The 18,460-nt window shown below is 53.2% G+C and overlaps 3 protein-coding genes across 3 annotated transcripts; 2 read left to right on the top strand and 1 right to left on the bottom strand.

Annotated features, from left to right (window-relative positions):
- Nucleotides 1-39: 39 nt before the first annotated feature.
- N7532_008256 (sucrase/ferredoxin-like domain-containing protein) lies at nt 40-774 on the top strand (the record flags this gene model as incomplete). The annotated part of the gene is made up of 1 exon (XM_056620748.1): nt 40-774. One exon carries the CDS (start codon nt 40-42, stop codon nt 772-774), a length of 735 nt encoding a protein of 244 aa, XP_056471554.1.
- A 6,765-nt stretch (nt 775-7,539) lies between these two features.
- Nucleotides 7,540-8,665, top strand: N7532_008255 (putative C2H2 finger domain protein; the record flags this gene model as incomplete). Its single annotated transcript, XM_056620747.1, has 3 exons — nt 7,540-7,593; nt 7,674-7,865; nt 7,925-8,665. 3 exons carry the CDS (start codon nt 7,540-7,542, stop codon nt 8,663-8,665), a joined length of 987 nt encoding a protein of 328 aa, XP_056471553.1.
- A 7,641-nt stretch (nt 8,666-16,306) lies between these two features.
- On the bottom strand, nt 16,307-17,871 carry N7532_008254 (pyridoxal phosphate-dependent aminotransferase; the record flags this gene model as incomplete). Its single annotated transcript, XM_056620746.1, has 3 exons — nt 16,307-17,197; nt 17,252-17,727; nt 17,787-17,871. 3 exons carry the CDS (start codon nt 17,869-17,871, stop codon nt 16,307-16,309), a joined length of 1,452 nt encoding a protein of 483 aa, XP_056471552.1.
- Nucleotides 17,872-18,460: the final 589 nt, after the last annotated feature.

Here is an 18,460-nt window from a genome sequence, read left to right as displayed (position 1 = left end):
GTGTTTTTGGTCTAGAGGTTGAAACTGTCCGCTTCAAACATGCCGGTTCCAGATGAATACCACATGCATGAGCCAGGCAAACAGCCTACAGATGTGCTTCTGCTCCCCAGCTTTACAGTTGTGGAAAACGTCACACCGCAGCTGGCACCAGACTTGATTGAGCATTTCGTCAACCGCTCTCTGACCACCACAACACCACTCGGTGCTTCTTCCAGCCAAGAGTCACAGTCCTTGAAAGAAGACAAGAATGGTTATCATTCTTCCGAGCAGGAGCAGGAGCAAGAACAGCCTGCTGAGATACCACACCCAGCCAGCACATCCATCGCCTCAACTCCGCTCAAATCCCACCCTTGTCCCCATGCCGCTGTCATTCTGCTTTGCTCCCAGCGGACTCGCGATGCGCGTTGCGGCCAGTCAGCGCCCCTGCTGCGCAAGGAATTCGAGCGTCATCTGCGGCCGCTGGGGCTATACCGTGACATGGATGACAAGCGACCTGGAGGTGTGGGTGTCTATTTCATTAGCCATGTTGGCGGACACAAGTACTCAGCCAACGTGATCGTCTACCGAAGAAGAGACTTTGACTGGTACAAGAATGAGGAGACCCGCGCTGCGGATGAAGAAGAGGGTGCCTCGCAGGGTATCTGGCTGGCACGAGTGCGGCCGGAGGAGTGCGAGAACATTATTCGATACACCGTGTTGCAAGGCAAAGTTCTCAAACCAGAGACTCAGTTAAGGGCTGGATTCGATCGTCAGCGTGGGTTGACCAGTTGGTAACGATTTCCCAAATTGGGGCTTTCATGTTGGAATGCATAGATCTGAAAGGACACATACCCCTTGCCATATAGTTGTGTAGGATTCACCGTAGCATATTAAGGGATCCACCGGGTTCTTGTCTGGGGTTTGGCTTGCACGACTTTCTCCCTCCAACTCCATTCCCTCAAGCCACTTGCCACGTCGTGGAAACGGCATGGCGTACAGCAGTGGAACGGTGGCGCTTCCCAAGGTGCCTTTCTTCGAATGTTTTTCGTCGGTTGGCAAGCACATCTATTCCAGGCACCTTCTTAATCCCGAAAGCTACATCGTGGCGCACGATAATCTATCCTGGAGCACATCACTCCCGTCCAGAATCTCCTCTCTGGTCGTCAATTGGAAATATTAATGACAATTGACCAGGGGCGAGCATCGGAGACACGGCTTGAGAACTGCTTACTCTGTATAGTGTACAGAAGACGCCCGACAGGGCAACGCCTGAAAGCGATGGTGCCGTCCACCCTTGTAGCACTGCAACGGACCATTCCAATATTGACCAGGATCCCGAGATAAAAGTACGCCGACTGCACGGAGTAACCTGCAAAAATCCAGAGTGGGCATTGCAGCCCCACTATATCTACAAGCGCAACAACAAGCCTGCTTCCATTTAGATAGGGCAGTGGGCAGTCGACGTGGATGTGAAGTGAACCCCTGGCCCCACGTCCACATTCGCCACAAATAGAGAACATCCCACATATTCTAGTGTCAAGTGTGTCACGGCTAATGCTCGCAGGAACCCCAGAGAATGGCACCCCTCACTCACATCGCAGGGGGGAAACTGCGTGCAGCATACTTACCCGACTGCCGAGCCGCGCACTGCGGACACGGCGGACTTTTCTCCAGGGAACATCCCAACTTCGCGCGCGCCGTCTACGCCTGCGACGTCACGGTGCCTGTTCTCTTCCACTGCCTCGGAGACATCACCGTAAAGGAATCAGATGACTGACCCGGGACGTGAGAGTCGCCGCGCCAAGCGTATCAGCCCCAGCCAGGTTGGCCCGACGGGACGAGTGGGTGTTCCTTGGCTGTCGTGCTTGGCAATATTACTTTGGTGGTGGACATTGGATGGAATGATGCTGACATGGAGAGATAAACTCCCTACGAATGACAATATACCTGGAAGAAGGCGCAAGACACCCTTCTCCACTACATGGACTCGGCGCTCTGCTGGTTTATCGTCGCTGAGAATGCGACGCCGGAGAAGGAGACTGTTGCGGCAAACCCGGAGCTCATCGGCAAGGAGGTGAGCGTATCAGCGTGCAGGTGGCGCCCGAGGCGATAAGCCGTGAAAAGAAAATGGTCCAGTATGCTTTTGTTTGGAGTCACTGCGAATCCTTGAGGATGGGGGTTCTTGGTTGAGGATCACAATCTGGACGGGAAACGGGATGGTCTTGTCGGTTGTCTGCCTTTCTTGGCTGGACTAGCGTGCGTTGCATGATATGTGATATATTCGCTGCATGGCATGGGAGAGCTCCAGCTCCAGGTGCGCCGGAAGAAAAATGGTGGCTTGCGTGTTTTCAGCCCCAGAATTCCATCGGACCGGAGAGTCTCCGTATGACACTAGCAGTTTTATCCTCTTTTCTGGGGGTGACAGGGTGGCTGAAGGCTCCTGACCGACACTCTTGGGGCGACAGCGCGATCCCGTTTCATTAGAGCCAGTGGACAGGAGTAAACACCGAATGGAGAGACGACGCGCTGGATGAACAGGTGGACGATCGTCCAGCTGGACGTGTGATGAACCAGTGAGATACGAGGTGAAATGAATTGCGGCGGTTGTCGTTGGTCAGGGATGCCAACGGACACGGCGAGGAAATGAGAGAGCTCGTATGGGATTGTGACATGGACGGAGTCATCGTCCGCACACTGGAAAGCGTCGGGAATTACTGTACAGTACTATCGGGATTTAGGCTTTTGCTCATCTCGCCTGGAAGATGATACTTCATTCAGATGACATCTCTAGGGTTCCCCCTCTCTTTCCCCTCCCTTGCTCGCACCCATGAGACGAGATAGACTAGACGGAAACCAGACGCCCCTCCTCTACCAATGATCTCTTGGAGGCTCCCTTTTTCACATGGCGCGTGGAAGGGGTAAAGTTAAGCATTTGCGGGTAGACAGCGCACGGCCAGCCATCCATCCATGGGTGCTCCACCAGCCCGGAGGTAAACCAGTTTACTTAGAAGTATAGAGTGCCCGCTGGAAAATAATACTGGACCGGCCGCTTGACGATTTAACCAGTGATGCATTTCTGTAATTTTTTTTTTTTTCGCAGAAACCGGGCAGCCTGGCGCCAAGTAGGCATTGCATCATTTGCTCCGTCGCCCTCGCATTCCAAAATGCGGGGTAGCTCGCCCTATTAACGCCGCGGTGAGTCGTGAACCTTGAATGAGTATGCAACTCTCATCACAATCTGCCGACGCGTGATGTGGAATGCGAGGCGCCGGGAAAAAAAGGGGGTGTAGGGGGAGATCCAAAACAAAATAGAGCGCAAAACTGGGAACTGTAAAAAGTAAAGATACCTGGCAATATCCCTACCGCATCCTGGTACCGGATACTTTCTCCCTTCACACCCATTTGAAATGTGCGGGAATACAGTCAGATCTGAGGTCCGTCATAGATCCGATGACCTGGCTCGCGGTAATCGAGGAAGGCCTGAACTGGCAACCCGGTCGAACATGAAGTATCGAAGTATCGGTGCATTTTCACATTCATGGTCATCTATTCGAATTCTCTGCTGTATGTGGAAACGAATGTAAATGCGTATTACACGATTACATGATTTAGTTCAACAATGCGATACCATTGGCACAGGCGTATACTATGACATCGGGTATCCGTGGCTGTGTCTATTTTCAACGCTCCCTTGATAGTCCTTCCATACCCCTTCGCGAGCTCGGTCTTGGGCCCGCTAGATCCGCCACCATCAACGCCCCCTACCTGCCCGTAGTGATTTCGGTGGCAGCACCCGCGACACTCTCCGAGCACCCAAAGCAAAATCGAAGGAGTAAAAAAGCAAAAAAAAAAAAAAAAAAAAAAAAAAAAGCCGCCCCTTATTACTGTACACTGCGGGTGGACACTAAACTACGTCCATCGGTGGGCCGAATGATGGCGGTGCATTCGGGCTCCACAGTCGCGTGTTGCCTGTGGCCGGGGAGACTCTTTGGTTATTTGTTGGCTTGTGCTCACTGGGGCTGCAGGAAGCGCCACGCCGCTGGTTACGCCGGATTACGCCAATGGCTGACCTGGATGATGTCGATGGTTGCCCGTCGCGGACGGTCATTTGCAAGGCTGCGATGCTTCCAGCCCAACCAAGACCAGTGGGCGTCCACTTGGGTAGCCGAGGAAGGCGCCATTGGCCTTGAGTGGTGAGGGTAGATGAGCCTCCCTCCCACAGACGTCGCCATGAGGAAAATCAAAATGCACGATGCATAAGAAGCTCTCGAGAGGCGAGACACGGCTTGCTGATCTTGAACGCCCACGACGTTCTTGGGGCCAACCTGTTTTCCTCCGAGTTTTTCTTTGTGTTAAATTTTCGGGAATTGATTTGCTCAGATTTAGATTGCCGGGACCCTTGTGGCTGAACCCCCTTGGAAGGTGTTTTCCTCGCCAATAGGGTTGGGAGATCGAGAGGATCGCTGGTTTAAGATTACTCGGGTGGATCCCCACGTTCGGGAGCAGATACCACCGAGGTGCCTCTGCGTTGCTTTTTTGGTATTGACCTTTTTTGACTCTGACTTACCTCACCGTACAGGTACATGCTGCGCCGATGATTTTCGATGGGCATTCCTTTCCGGATCTGCCGATCGAATCTTGCGTTTGACGGGAGGCAAAAGACACGAAAACGGCTGGCGCCGCTCAACCGAGGCCAGCCGACATCTTGTGAAGAGAGGCGTTAGCACTTTGTCTGTCCTTTGACCTTCCCTTTCCATCATGTTTATCGCCACTGATGTAAAGCTGTTGGGGAAAAAAAGTCCCGTGCAGGAAATGGCTGCCTTACCTGCCGAATAACGCCTGAATTAATGTTAAGTTGGCGGCACCCAGAAAGAAAACTAAAACGCCCAACAAATGTTAAAATTGGCCCGCAGCTACTAGTAGCTAGACCCAACGCACCTTAGACCTTTCTCGACTAAGAGTCATGTAAACAGGATTCCAGGAAAAAGAACGAGAACGCCGAGAAAGCCCCACAGGAAATGCCGAGTTGGGGGTGCAGCGGCACAGCGGCAGAAGTGGGATGGACGGTGACCGCGGACGGTGACCGCAGACGGTCAAATCGGGGGCTGGCCCATGGGGATGGTTCTTTGTGTCGTGCTCTGCAAGACTCGCGAATCAGGGTCTTGTCCGCATCGACGAAGTCTATCAGAGACTAAACCGCTGGTCGTGGGCTAGTGCCGGACACTACAGCTCCCCGCTAGGTAGTAGGTACTGAGGAGACGAGTGTCGCACTATCTGCAACATCCCATCCAGCGTGCCAGGCCAGTTGCCATTGTTTGTCTCCCTAGATCCATTCTTCTCGGTGTCGAGTACATCTCGGTACCGCCGAACCAGACAATTAGAGTTCTCTCCTTGAGCAAACAAACGCGTACATGCTCAGGAATCGTACTGTCCTCGAGGAAGTGGAGTCCAGGTAAAGAAAGGGTTCCTCCCATAGTGAGGACTCCAAAGGTGACTGACTCGGGAACCTTTCGGGACCCCCACGGCGAGCTAGAACGGCGAAGCTAGAAAGCTTGGAGGGACGACACGACTCACGAGTATTATCGCAACCTTGGAAGAATCAGGCAGGTCTGTCGGGCTCACGATACACGGTCCAAGAAAGTCTCCCCCGCTGCAGACGCCGCGTCATGGGTCTCTTCATCCCTTGCGGTGCGTGTATTGCGATCTCTCGTAATCTTCCCGGATTCGAGGGGAATTGCGGGGACGGGACCCGGAACATTAACGGAGATAACTGCGCGAAGAGCATCAATACCTCAGGGTAACCTAGGGTCATCGGTCTGGATTCTGTTCGATTCGGTGCGAGGGCCAGTCGGCGCTAGTGACTAGCTGGTGTTTCTTTCTCGCTTCTCTCCTGGCGAGGGTGGTTTTTGCTTTTGGTTTTCTCCGCTGTCCTGCTCTCTGTTGCCAAGATCGTCGACTGGGGAAGGCCCATGGCAAGGTCGAGACTAGAGACCGTAAAACGGACTAGAGGTATACTCGAGTCCGGAGCAGCTCGGTCGCGGCTAGCTGGCTTGGCTGGTACAAGCTGTCCCGATCAGCCATCCGATTACCTCGGGCACCATACTTACTATGTATACCCTAGATACTGAGGATACTCACACTCTCCTGCGACAGGGCGCCATAGCTTAGAATCTCCTAGGAGGTACTCGTACTCTGTATAGTACGGTAAATAATGATCGAACACCCCGACTGGCTAGATTCCCGACTGTCAACCGTGACCAATGATCTCGTGGGCAGCTCGATTGCTTCCCCTCTCACTGCTCCTGAATCCTCCGGACAATCCGGGGGGCATCAAACATGGTAGATTTCTTATCCTTTTTTCCCTTGGGGAATGTTGACGACTAATAGTATCTGCATCTTTCATTCCCATCCATTTTTTTTTTTACCTTTTCTTCTTTTTACTTTTTATTTTATTATGGAGCGGCCCCGGTAGTCCAGTTCCAACGAGATTGCGAATTAGGGGGCGCAGTTTCAGAGCGACCTAAGGTAACTAACTCTATTCTCTGCTCCTTGGTACTCTTACAATATTAGGAATATTACCTAGGGATTCGTAGTTGGTCATACCCACCTCGTATCCCCACGCACCCACCGTCGAGTGCCATACGCCATACGGCTTGTGGGTCGGACCTGAATGCTGGGTCGCGCTGCCACAGCGCTTTCCTTTCTCTTTGTTTTCTGCTCCCTCGCCAGCCCTCGCCCTCCTCATGAACCGACAGCACGGCATCGCAATTCCAACGCCCCGGTCGACAACCCAACTCGTTGTTTAGCTAAAAATACCCCGTATGACACAATCCCGACGCGGTCCCCCCTTTTACCATGACAGGCGGTGCCCTGTGTAATCTTCCCGTACGGTGGAGCCTCGATACCGACTTCTCGCGGGGGGTACCGAGGGTACCTCAGGCTGGGTCTGGTACATACGGTAACTTCAATACTCAGGTACAGTAATGTAAGAAGGTAGATACTAATGTGCGCACATAGGTGCTGATGAACTGGAGTACCCGGTACACCACTAAAATTAAAATGGCAAAAAAAAAAAAAAAAAAAATTTGTTTTATTAATGCGAGAAAAATAAATCCCCAAATTGTCCACCCAAAATAGTCCCAACTCGCCCTTTACGGTCCTGTCCGCGCCGTTATTTCCCTTCCCAGATCTCCCAAGTACGAAAGGTATGACTTAGAATGTCCCCCAAGTTGCCCCCCCTCTTTTTATCGTCTATCATCATCCTTCCCCCCCCCCCCTCCTCTCCTCCTCTCTTTCCCTTCTGCTTTTCCACTTTATATTAAACCTCTAGTATGCCCCAGGCTCGCTGCAGCATCCCGGCTACCACTCATCCAGCCTGACCCAAGGACCATCCCGGGCTCCCTTTTAATCATTTGCCGCATGCGCTGACCTCCCCCCCCTCCCTCCTCCTCTCCCCCCTTCTGTTTTCCTTCTTATCTCCACGTCGTCGCTTGGATCCCGCGACCCGCTTCCCCCGCAACCAGTCGTCTGGAGCAAAGTCGCTCGGAGCAGCTCGCAGTCATGGCTTCTCGCAGTGGGCGCGATTTCAACTGCTCCTGGGAGAATTGTGGCAAGGTATGTCTCCGCGATTTTTCGTGTCTCTGCCTCCAGTCGGATTTAGCCCCCTCCTAACCCGACCTGCGTCCACCCTCCAGTCTTTCAATCGCAAGTCAGATCTCTGTCGCCATTATCGCATACACACCAATGAGCGCCCGTACCACTGTAATGTGGAGAATTGCAACAAGAGCTTCATCCAGCGCAGCGCCTTGACCGTGCATTCGCGAACCCATACCGGCGAGAAACCACACGTCTGCGATCACGATGGCTGCCAGAAAGCGTTCTCCGACGTAAGCTCGCCTCCCTCGATCCCCAGTTTCGAGTGGACGTGCTCACTAATTTCTTGCAGTCTTCCAGTTTGGCTCGTCATCGTCGAATCCATACTGGGAAACGGCCCTATATCTGTCAAGAGCCGACGTGCGAACGAAGGTGGGCGCGGTCTCCCCTTCTTCCTCTAAACACACACTTACGTGTCGCGACGAACAGTTTCTGTCGCAAAACCACTCTCACCAAGCACCAACATCGTTCGCATCCTCCAGGATCCTTAACTCGGCCCTCCTCGGAAGATGCGACCTCCGAACACTCGTACCAGCACCATACCCCAGTGTCGGTCTCCATCCCCAACGGCAACGACGGCTATCTTCTCGCGCAGCAACCGTATTACCCCAATTCAGCGACGCCAAATCATGATTTCTACTCGCCGCAGAGTGTCCAGATGACCACGGTGCCAGTCCACGAAACGGCGCCCCCGATCGTCACGCAGAATGTGCCCGTCACCTCCTCCATGAATATGCCGCATGCTCCACAGCACCCGTCGCAACACCCGCAGGCGCACCCGCAGCAACAGCAGCAACAACAACAGCAACAGCAACAGTACATGCATATGATGCAGCAGCGCTACGATCCCAACCCGCCGCGAACGACCTACTTGCCACCCGAGTATCATCAGCCGCCGTTCCCAGGCCATCAGTTACCGGATGGGCAGCCGATGATGGTGGGATACCATCCTAATTTCCATCAGTACAAAGCCCCTACTCGGATCTTGAATCAACCGGAGGGGACTGACTGGGGTTTTCTGGGAGTAGGCTAAGAGGAGACCGCGCATAGAGGTGTGCACACACGTGTGGGGGATTATGGTGCGATTGATGCCCGTCACGACTTTTCTTTTCGATTCCGATTCCAATTCCCGATTCCCGATTCTCGATTTCCGATTCCCGATTCAGATTCCCAGTTTCACTACGTCCGTGTTCGTGTTCAAGGTTCTTCTTGCGTTTTCAAAGACCTCCGGAGGGACACCTAGCATCTCTTGACCTGACTTGACTTTATTATGAGTCTGTATTTCTGCCAGCGTTCGGCCTGGCCTCGGCTTCCGCTTCCGCTTCCGCTTCCGCTTCCTGAGCGCTCTTCTGGATTCCCCCCGACCATTTTGGGATGTTTTCGATGGTTCCCCATGCCTCATTTAAAACGAGAGGGAAGGCGTTCGGTTTTCTTACATTCATGACTTTCAAATTTCCCATTTTCTATTACCTTTTTTTCTCTTTTTTCTCCTTCTGCACCGGTTCTACTCCTTGATACCTGGCATGAGATGTGTTACTCGTTTTTACTTTATGATCTAGTAGTTAGTACCTGGGGCCCTTTCATTGCCCTCCTCGGAGTCGAGGAAGAATCTTCACGAGTGACTTTCGCATAAGAATGCAACAATTTCCCTCTCACTGGTATACTTCCCGACGTGGCGTCGGCCAATAATCGCGATTCGGCTGATGGGACGTCTCCCCACGCGTCCTGTCATTATCATTAGATAATCCCAGAGAAGTTACGGTAGTTGCCCACTCAGTCAGTGACATTACATAGATAACTACAGCAGTCGACTCTCATTTTTCCAGAAGGATCTCGGAATGACCTACTCCATACCTCACGCCTGTCGTGTATGTCCAAGCAACCCAGTACTACTACAATGTACAACTAGAGTGGCGGCTTCCCTCTAGCTGGAGCGGCCGCTAATTGCACGCCTCGCTGACAAACTTCCAACATGGCATGTATGCACCGCCCAGATTGGCGTACAATCCGAGTCATGCATGGCGTGCATGACTCGTGGCTTTTGCGGTGGGCCCATTGGGGGGCCCTTTTGGCCACGGCCAAGCTGCCAAGGTTTCGTCCTGGAGGGTTGGATTTGAGGTTTTCACATCCAGGTTGGCTCGCCTGCTGTACCTAGACCTAGGGTAATGGATGGCAGGAGATGTTTATTATTTATTACGTTGGGCTGTGAGTCACCTTGTATACTCCCGTAGACTACCACCAGGTAGGTACTCAGCATTGGTAAGTAGGGTAGTAAGTGGTAAACTCCCGAGCGAACCGGCGGTTCGGGTCGACTACAATGAACGAACAAAAGGAGTCGAACCCAAATAGCAACGGGTCGTATTCGATTCAGTTTTCTCGAATCCGCCGTAATTTTTTTTTTTTTTTTCTTTTTTCTCTGTTTCTGCGTGCATATGATCCAGCCCAGGTGAAACGGATAAAAATTTTACATGCTCTTCCGACTGGATCGCCACTGGCATATGCACGCGTGGATAGCCAGATCGACACTACATGCGACATGGCGCTTCGTAGAATCGATTGTGGCAATACCATCACGCTTTACTTGGGTGTCTATTCTCAAGCAATGCACAGTACCCTCTCGAGGTCAGGCTAAAGTACTCGCCCTGGTGAGACATGGCGCCGAAATGCAGGTGCTCGTACAGTAGCGTTGACATTCCAGACAAGGTGGTGAAGGTCGGAGTCCGCGGATGACCGGGGTGGAGGAACAAAGGGAACAGCGAAACCTCGGAAGAGGACAAAAGGTGCGACGTCCTGTGAGAGGATGAAAAGATGCAGGGCGAGAGATAGCCGACGCCGAAGAAAGGGGCGAACTCGTACGAAGTTCAACGCTTTCTTCTGATGATACTTGCCAGTGATTGGCTCACGAGTCTGCAGGTCTGTCACCGCTTAATCGATCACTCACTATAGTAGAAAGGTTCGGGGGTTGGTTGGTTAAAGTCTGTCGGCGGCGCCTTCAGAACCGGTTTTGTGTGAACACTATGGCTGTGCTGCGCTGGGTATGATTATGCCTGCAGCTATGCACTGCACCAGCTTACTACTGTGACCCTGTGGTGGAGGTACCTGACGTAGTGATGGACGCAGGGAAGTAATCCCTTCCCTGTCTTACTTCATGATGGCCTGCTGATTGGACTGGTTTTAGTTTTAATTTTCCGCTCGCTTGCAAAGACATTCGCTGTCTTAGTATACCTCGGTATACTAGTACTAGTATAGTATCCAAGGTAGGTATTAACTCCGGTGGTGCAAGATGCGATAGTGGTGATAGCATGTTCATAGTTGCCTACGGCGAATCACCGGGTCTCCTGGGTCATGACCCATCCTGCCTTACCGTAAGGTAGGGTGCAGCAGAGAACAACTAGGTAGCCAAATGCGGAGTCTCCGGACCCTGCGGGCCGACCTCAACCGCCAGCCCACTCAGTTGCACCTCAGGGTATGGTAGAGGTCGATCGGACAGGGGTTGCTGCGCGGATACACGGCTCGAGCTTAGCCCGAAATGGTCATCGCTCAGTACTGCACTCCGTATGGAGTGGGTAGACTAGTTGGGGGCCGGGGCCCGTCGGATGACACGGCTCATCTTGGTTCTGGTGCTCGCGCTGGTGCCTGTGGCGGGCTAGGCGAACCTTGGGAGATCGAAGCGCCTACGCAAATGGCAAATGGCTTCAAGTTCGGGCATTTGTCTGAGTTGAGTTGAGGCTGAAAAGGGTTGTGCGTTGGTTCTCCACTGTCGCGGTTACGGGAGGCCTGAGCTGACGGCGATGGTGAGGACGTTGTTCGCAGATCATCCAGCTGATAATTAGCGGAGGTGGGAAATGAGGAAATGAGTATAGAGAAGGGTGGGGGCCATGGAATAATTTCAAATAATGCGTACTTTCGACGGGTGCGACTCAATCGTCAGGAGACATGGGTTGCAATGAGGACAGGGGTTGCTGTGCCTGCCAACCCGCGGATGCAGGGCACTTCCTTCACTCACTCTCACTCACTCACTCACCTACCTCGAAGTGAATGTGAAAGTCCGATCGGAGCAAGATCACGTCAAACTGGGACGCCCAATCCGCGCGCTTGCTCACATCCCCAGTCGGTCTCGCCCTAGACCGATCGGTCTGGAGATGAGAGCTTGGCGATGCGACGCGTTGACGAGGCGTTGCGCGGTCGCGATGCGATCAACACTTTTTGACTTTTGACTATCATTTACTGCCAGTGTTTACACAGTACATACTACTGCGGAGTACTTTAGTGGGGCATCCTACCTACCAGAGTATGGCCCTACACTACCTGAGAGTATGATATCAGACATCAAATCCGAGGGGAATCGACAGTGAATCCATCGATCAGCGTCTGCACGCGAGCCACTATTCCATAGTTGGTTTCCCTACCCCTGGTGATGATTCGTACCTGAGGATATCCTCGAATTCAAAATGCAGAGCCGATAGGCGAGACCAGGATCGCATATTCATTTCATCTTCATTAACGACCACTGGGAGACGAGCATAGTCCGTGACCAGTGGATAAGTAAGTGTCCGTTTCACCTCGCCAGCAATCGCCCTAGTACCGAAGGATGCTAGTGTTGGGAGTCGACGGGATACATCCCACAATCCATTATTTCTACTATTTTGCGGTCCCTCCCGTTCGATCCACTGTCGAACATCCTCTTGGGTTGGCATCCACCATCACCGTGTCTGGTAAATTGCAACCGTCAACCTCGAATACAACTTTCCATTAGGGATTACGACCGATGCGAGAGCTCACCGGCTGTCTGGGAACGGGTAATCTACACCACTAGCAGTATAGCATTATAACAGCAGTACTGTATGGACGAGGATCGACTATCGTACAGTAGCTTGAGCTCGAGCTCAGACTGAGCTACTGCACCTGTGAGGCACTAATGCTAACAATACCTGAAACAAGGAAAAAGCACCAGGCAGAGACGCCAACGCTGACCGACGCCATGGGATCACCGTTCTGCACCTCGATGTATCCACGGTCATTTCTACAGTTGGTGTCTAATTGTACTCGCATTATTCTTCCTACCAATATCTACACACCACTGGTAGTACTGGTAGTACACATACCGCTGGAACATGGCTACTCCACCCTTACTACGAGATACTAGATCCAGGCAAATCATCGCGTGCTCCACTGGTACAGAGTCGAATCGATCTCGGGCGATCGAAACCTGGCGTCCATCTGGATCGGATTGGCTGCCCTTCGTGGCCAAGCGCCCGGCGAATCGAGTTCCAATCAGCGCGCCCGACCGCCTGGATCGTCTGGAGAGTGGATCAATGTTTCGACTTGTTGGTATATGAAGTGGAGGAGTGGAGGGCAAGGGAGTATCCGTCGGCGCGTTAGTGCTCTTTTCGTCTCTGCACATGATCTGTTGAGATGAACAGAAATGAAAAGGATCAACTCGGAATGAAAGTGTTGCGATCGGCGAGCCTTGCTCATTTCGACTAAGAGACTAGACTAGACCTCGTAGCGTCGCGATTCGGTTTTCTAGCTGCAGCCCGAATCCCTTGGCCAAGGACAATTACCAAAAGGTGCCTCGATCCAGACTCTAGCCCGACGCGTCCAAGCGAGAAAGCGATCTGCGGTGACGGTCTGCCTAGGACATCCCTATGGTCTACACTAAACTAGTTGTAGTGTAGACAGGCCTCTAGTTGGCGTTTCGCACTTTATTCCCGGTCGGTGTGAATGGCTGCACCGCCAACAGGGGGGTTCCCTGGCCCATGACGTATTGCTGGGCCTCCAGTCTTTTCGCGGACTAGTCAGGAGGATTTCTGTCGGCCATTCTCTCTCTCTCTCTCTCTACGACCCTTGCGAGTCTAGGCGCTCGTCTGTTGGCGCGCTGCGGGGCCGTGGGGACGAGGCTGTGGGTTCTCCCGGACAATCGAGTATAACCATCCATTGTCGTATTCAGTATCCAGTACTCGCTGAGATACGTCTGTCGGGTTTTGAGATCAATGAGGAAAGGTGGAACTCTGCACAGGGTGAAGTTCTGGAAGTCCTGTCACACGACCGGTTGAATATCTTTCCAAAGGATGGTACCGATATGCAGCACGCATGGCGCTAGCCCGGACGGTCATGATCAGAAAAAGCGCAACTAGGTATTAACTCGGGCATGCGTTGAACCTCGAAACACCGTGGTTGGATGATGCATCACGCAAGGGGTACATTCACCAGTGCCATGAGTAAGTAAAACACTGGGTAAACGAGGCCGGGGTAGCTCCCGCTCCTCCAATCCGAAGCTGCGGATTTGAAGGAGCTTGGGCCGCGGACGTTGACGGCGCTGGCCAGCCGGTGGTGGGTGCTCGATTTACCGGAGATGGGTTTTGGGGGCATACACGTAGTGGGGATGGACGAGGGTATTGGAAATACCGACGGGGCTCCCGCTAGGCGCAGACGGGCATCCTGGTTGCTGGAATGATGGGGCCTTCGAAACATGTATGGGTATTTACGTACCGCGCATACGTATTGACACTTGGTCTCTGAACCCACTGCTCGGCTGTCGTCTCGAAATCCGAATAATCGCGCATTCACCAAGGTCGGCTTTGCTGGCTCTTAAGTGTTGTAGGGTTCATATGTTGCTATGATAGTATGATAGTATTTGGTAGAATGTAGAATGAACAAAACACTAAAAATGCCAAAAAAAAAGGAAAAGAAAAGGATATTGAAATAAATCAGTGTAACACAATGCTGAACAACTGACACCTCTTCACGACGATCCGACGCGTATTTGCTGTTCCAGGCTAGCCCGATCGCGGAGGGCGAGCAAAAACAAGCTTTGATGGGGCCGGGGGGGGGAACTACTGGGCGTGTCGCAGTGAAGCGATCGATTACTCTCCCTACCCTGAACTGAATCGCGTTGCAAAACCAAATATTGCTGTCGTGTGTAGGGTCTGCTCAAAAGACCACGACTGGGCACGAGCGATCGACATTAGAGCCGAGCCGGCTTGCAGTCTTCGAGCTGGGCAGTCCCAGATATACCCAGGTACTACCCACCTGGGCAGGAAGGGACGGGGTTGCGTTGTGTCGCGGCTCAGGCCGAACCCAAACTGTCTCGGCAACTCTATAATAATATTGTTCCTAGGGTGAATTGAATCAATGCGTTTCAGAATAATTAGATGTCTCAAGGCGGTCATTGGACAGTTCAGATTTATCCAGAGTGAAAAAGCACTGCCGGTGGTAGCACTGGCAATCTTCAATCATATCGGAAAATGGCGGCCGGGCACCTCGTGTGGTAATTCCTCCGTCCTCGCTGGACGCGAATGCTGTGTCACCGGGGCTGCTGGATCGCTAGACTCCACTTGGCAAGATGCGAACCAGACCAGACTAGGATCAACCGGTCCTGAACGCGGTGCTGAAATAGTTCATCGATCATCCGCGTAGCGCGATGATCACGGCTGGGTGTCCGCCGTCTGGGGTGCTAGTGCAAGGCAGCGCGTACATGTAAGTAAAAAAGGCGAAGAGCTAAGAGCTAGCAGAGCTAGAAGCTTGGTGCCAAGAGACCATGCCCCAGCAGAGACATGGCAGAGAGACTCGGGCATGCCCAGAACCATTCTGTCAAGTGGGGGCCCACGCTGTCAGATCGAACTCTCGTCGGCAAAATGAGATTTAGTTGGGGCTCCCAGCTGGTTCGTGCCTGTCCTGTTCCTACATTGCTAGTGTAGCAACTGCCTACCTGGGAATAGAGCCCTTGTTCGTCGGCTAGGTTGTAGTGACCGCTCCCCAGATACGAGCGGACCAATTGGAGGGTGCGGTTTCGATACCCTAGCAGAAAGACCTAAACTGCTTCGAGTAAATCTAGACGAATTGCGGCCTCTGCTGCCTACCATTGGTTCCACTCGGTCTCGCTGCTTGCGCTCTTCTGAGTTAGCTGCAAATCATCCGCGCGGTCTGAGTGGCTCCGGGGTCTTGTTTCCTGTCATTTTCATACCGTGTATGGTATTCCTGTATGTTACCGAGTACGTCTTCCATGTACTTGTATTGTCCAGTAAGTCACCCCTCGTACTCGTATAGAGAGTACCACCCAGTAGCCCTTTCCCTGAATCGAGAAGAGGCGAAATAATCCAGGCGAGTATGTTCGAGTAGCGAATTGCGTCGGGTGGTGAAACCAACTGCAACTCTACAATGGACGGTGGTTGTGTAAGAAGTTTATCGAAGACGAATACTCTGATGTACATCTATAGTAGTGCAGGGCCGACAAGACCGGTCACCTGCATGTGTGGGACCTGTACTCTCATTGGAATTCGCTGATCAAGACAACATTCTGTGGAAGGTACCGATAAATAATCGAACTGCTTGAGCAACGTCAATGAGGACTGTACCTGAGCGGAGTGCCCTACGTACTGCCTATCGACAACAGTACAATAGCATAGATAAGTGCAGGTACCTTGCTGCCTGGGGATATTTCCTTAGCATTCCAATCTACTACAATATCCATTTACAACAGCATCGCCAAGTATACTGCCAGTACTGTCTACGAAATGCTCTACATCTGGACTGAAATGAAACTCATCGATTATGCTGCGAGTGCTCAATCGCTGGTCAGCTGTTTCACGAGACATTCAATCATAGCTTGCGATTAGCTCATAAAACTCATTGTAAAATCACATCCGACGGGGCATTGAATCACTCGAACAATCTAATCATCGGAAATGGCAACCTCATCCTCCCACTGCTTCTTCACACCCATCTCTCGAGCCCGCTTAATCACCCGTTCGATACCGTCCAGACCCATCTTCAGCACATCCATCTTGGGTCCGTAGCTGAGACGCACAAAGTGATGGCAAGGACTATCAAACAGATCACGACGCTTGGCCGGGTTCAAATCGAAGAAAATACCAGGCACCACAATGACCTTCTCTGTCAACAGCGCATTGAAGAAGTTCAGTCCATCAGAGATGTTCGCCTCCTTGGGCAGCGGCGGGTCGAGAGAGGTCAGGTCAAGCCAGACGTAAAAAGTCGCCTGCGGCACGTCCTGGACCCGGAATCCAATCTCATGTAGTCGGCCTAGGACATAGTCGCGCTTCTCCCGGAAGTGCACCTGTAGCGCCTTCATCTCCTCGCGCACCAGCGACGGCTCCAGCATCGGGATCGCCGCCTCCTGGAAGGGCACATTGGCGCCGCCGTCCAGGTACGAACCGGCTGAGCCCAGCGCATCGACGAACTCCCGCGGTCCCACGACCCACGCGATACGCCAGCCGGGGAGACGGAAGCGCTTGGTCAGACCATCGATGAGCAGCACGTCATCCTGGTTAACGTCGACGACGTGCTCGGCGCCACTAATGGTGCTGCCGTCGCAGTCGGTGGTGTAGTTGTAGCCGCCGTAGAACTCGTCCAGGATCAGCGTCGCGCGGTCCCGGCAGATATCCTGGATCTCGGCGAGCTCTTCGTGCGACACGAAGTGGCCGGTCGGGTTGCGGGGGTTCGAGGTGAGCAGCACCTGGGTGCCACGGGCGATTTCCTCGGCGATCTTGTTGGGGTGGATGTGATAGTGGTCGTCTTGGGAGAGCGGGATGGGGATGGGGGCGATCTGTCGTTCAGTTAGTATATGCGCGATTGCTTTATTGGAAGGACATTCACGTACGTTCTTGAACAGGGAGAGCATCTCCGAGTACGCAGAGTAATCGGGGATGGGGAACGAGAGGTACGAATTACCCAGGATGGCCGCAATCCGGATCAAACCCGCACGGCCTCCGGGCACAATGCACACATTCTCCCAGGTGTACTGGCTGGCTTTGCCCTGTCGATAGTGCTCATTGTACAGACGTGCGACGGCCGCGCGCAACGGCTTGATACCGGCGGTCGGGCCGTACTCCCGGGAGGCGGAGGTGATGGGGATCGACGTTGGGCGGGGGAAGCTCCCCTCAATCTCGTCGTCGGCTTCGGGGGCGCCCTGGCCTAGGTTGGCCCAGCCCGTGGGGTCTTCAGCGTAGCCATGCTCGCTGGCACGCTCGGTGCACCAGACGACACCGGTGGAGGCCCGCGAGGCGTCGAGGCCGGCGTGCGGACGGTGGCCCTCGTGGGCGGTTCGGAACTGACGATGAGTCTCGGACCGTTCCTCTGGAAGATCGGGCCGATTAGTCCGCAGTCACAGGAGAGGAGGGGGAGCAAAGACATACCGTTCTCGGAGAGTCCCTTGCTGAGGGAAGCCCGTCGGTCGTTGGAGGGGCGGAGAATACTGAGGCGGCGGCCGGAGAATGACATGCTTGGCTGCGTGGGACTGGGTCGTTGGATGCAAGCCTCAATTCACTATCACTATCGCGGAAGGGTTGGCAATGTAGTAGCCAAGTAGAACAGTCGTAGGCTGGTTCCAGGGGAACTATGTAGATGCAAAGAAAAAGAGGGGGTGAGGAAGTGTTTTCCACCGGGTGCTGGGTTGACCGCAAAACCCACTATAAAAAGACCGCTGAGGTGGCTCTGTTCCTTCTGGCGGGCAGCGATTCGACGAAATCACCGAACTGCTCGACCCCAATTATTCAACTGAGGCTGGTCGGGCACGTCCTCAGCTTCCGAGCGTCCAAACTCCCCCTCCTATTTTTGCCCTACAAAATGCCGCAATCGCCGTTGCAGGGACCTGGCGATGGCTCGCTCGTTGCGTTATTTTCTACGTTTTCGCAGGTGGTTCGTAGGGAGGCGATCTGGCCTCGTTCTGAGTGTTCGTCTTCCAACCGAACAGTATCGGGTGGAGGCTCGGGGACCTCCCGCAAGTGATCGAGAAGCTTGATCAGCTCAGAGTTTCAGGTACGGTCCTTGTCGAGGTACCACGAGGCCCATCTATACTTCAGTGCCAAGC

The sequence above is a fragment of the Penicillium argentinense genome, assembly GCF_028826775.1.
Source record: "Penicillium argentinense strain IBT 30761 chromosome Unknown utg000009l_segment0_segment0, whole genome shotgun sequence".
Taxonomy (NCBI): domain Eukaryota; kingdom Fungi; phylum Ascomycota; class Eurotiomycetes; order Eurotiales; family Aspergillaceae; genus Penicillium; species Penicillium argentinense.
Note: the sequence above shows the minus strand (reverse complement) of the source record. Positions and strands in the feature narration are given on the sequence as shown.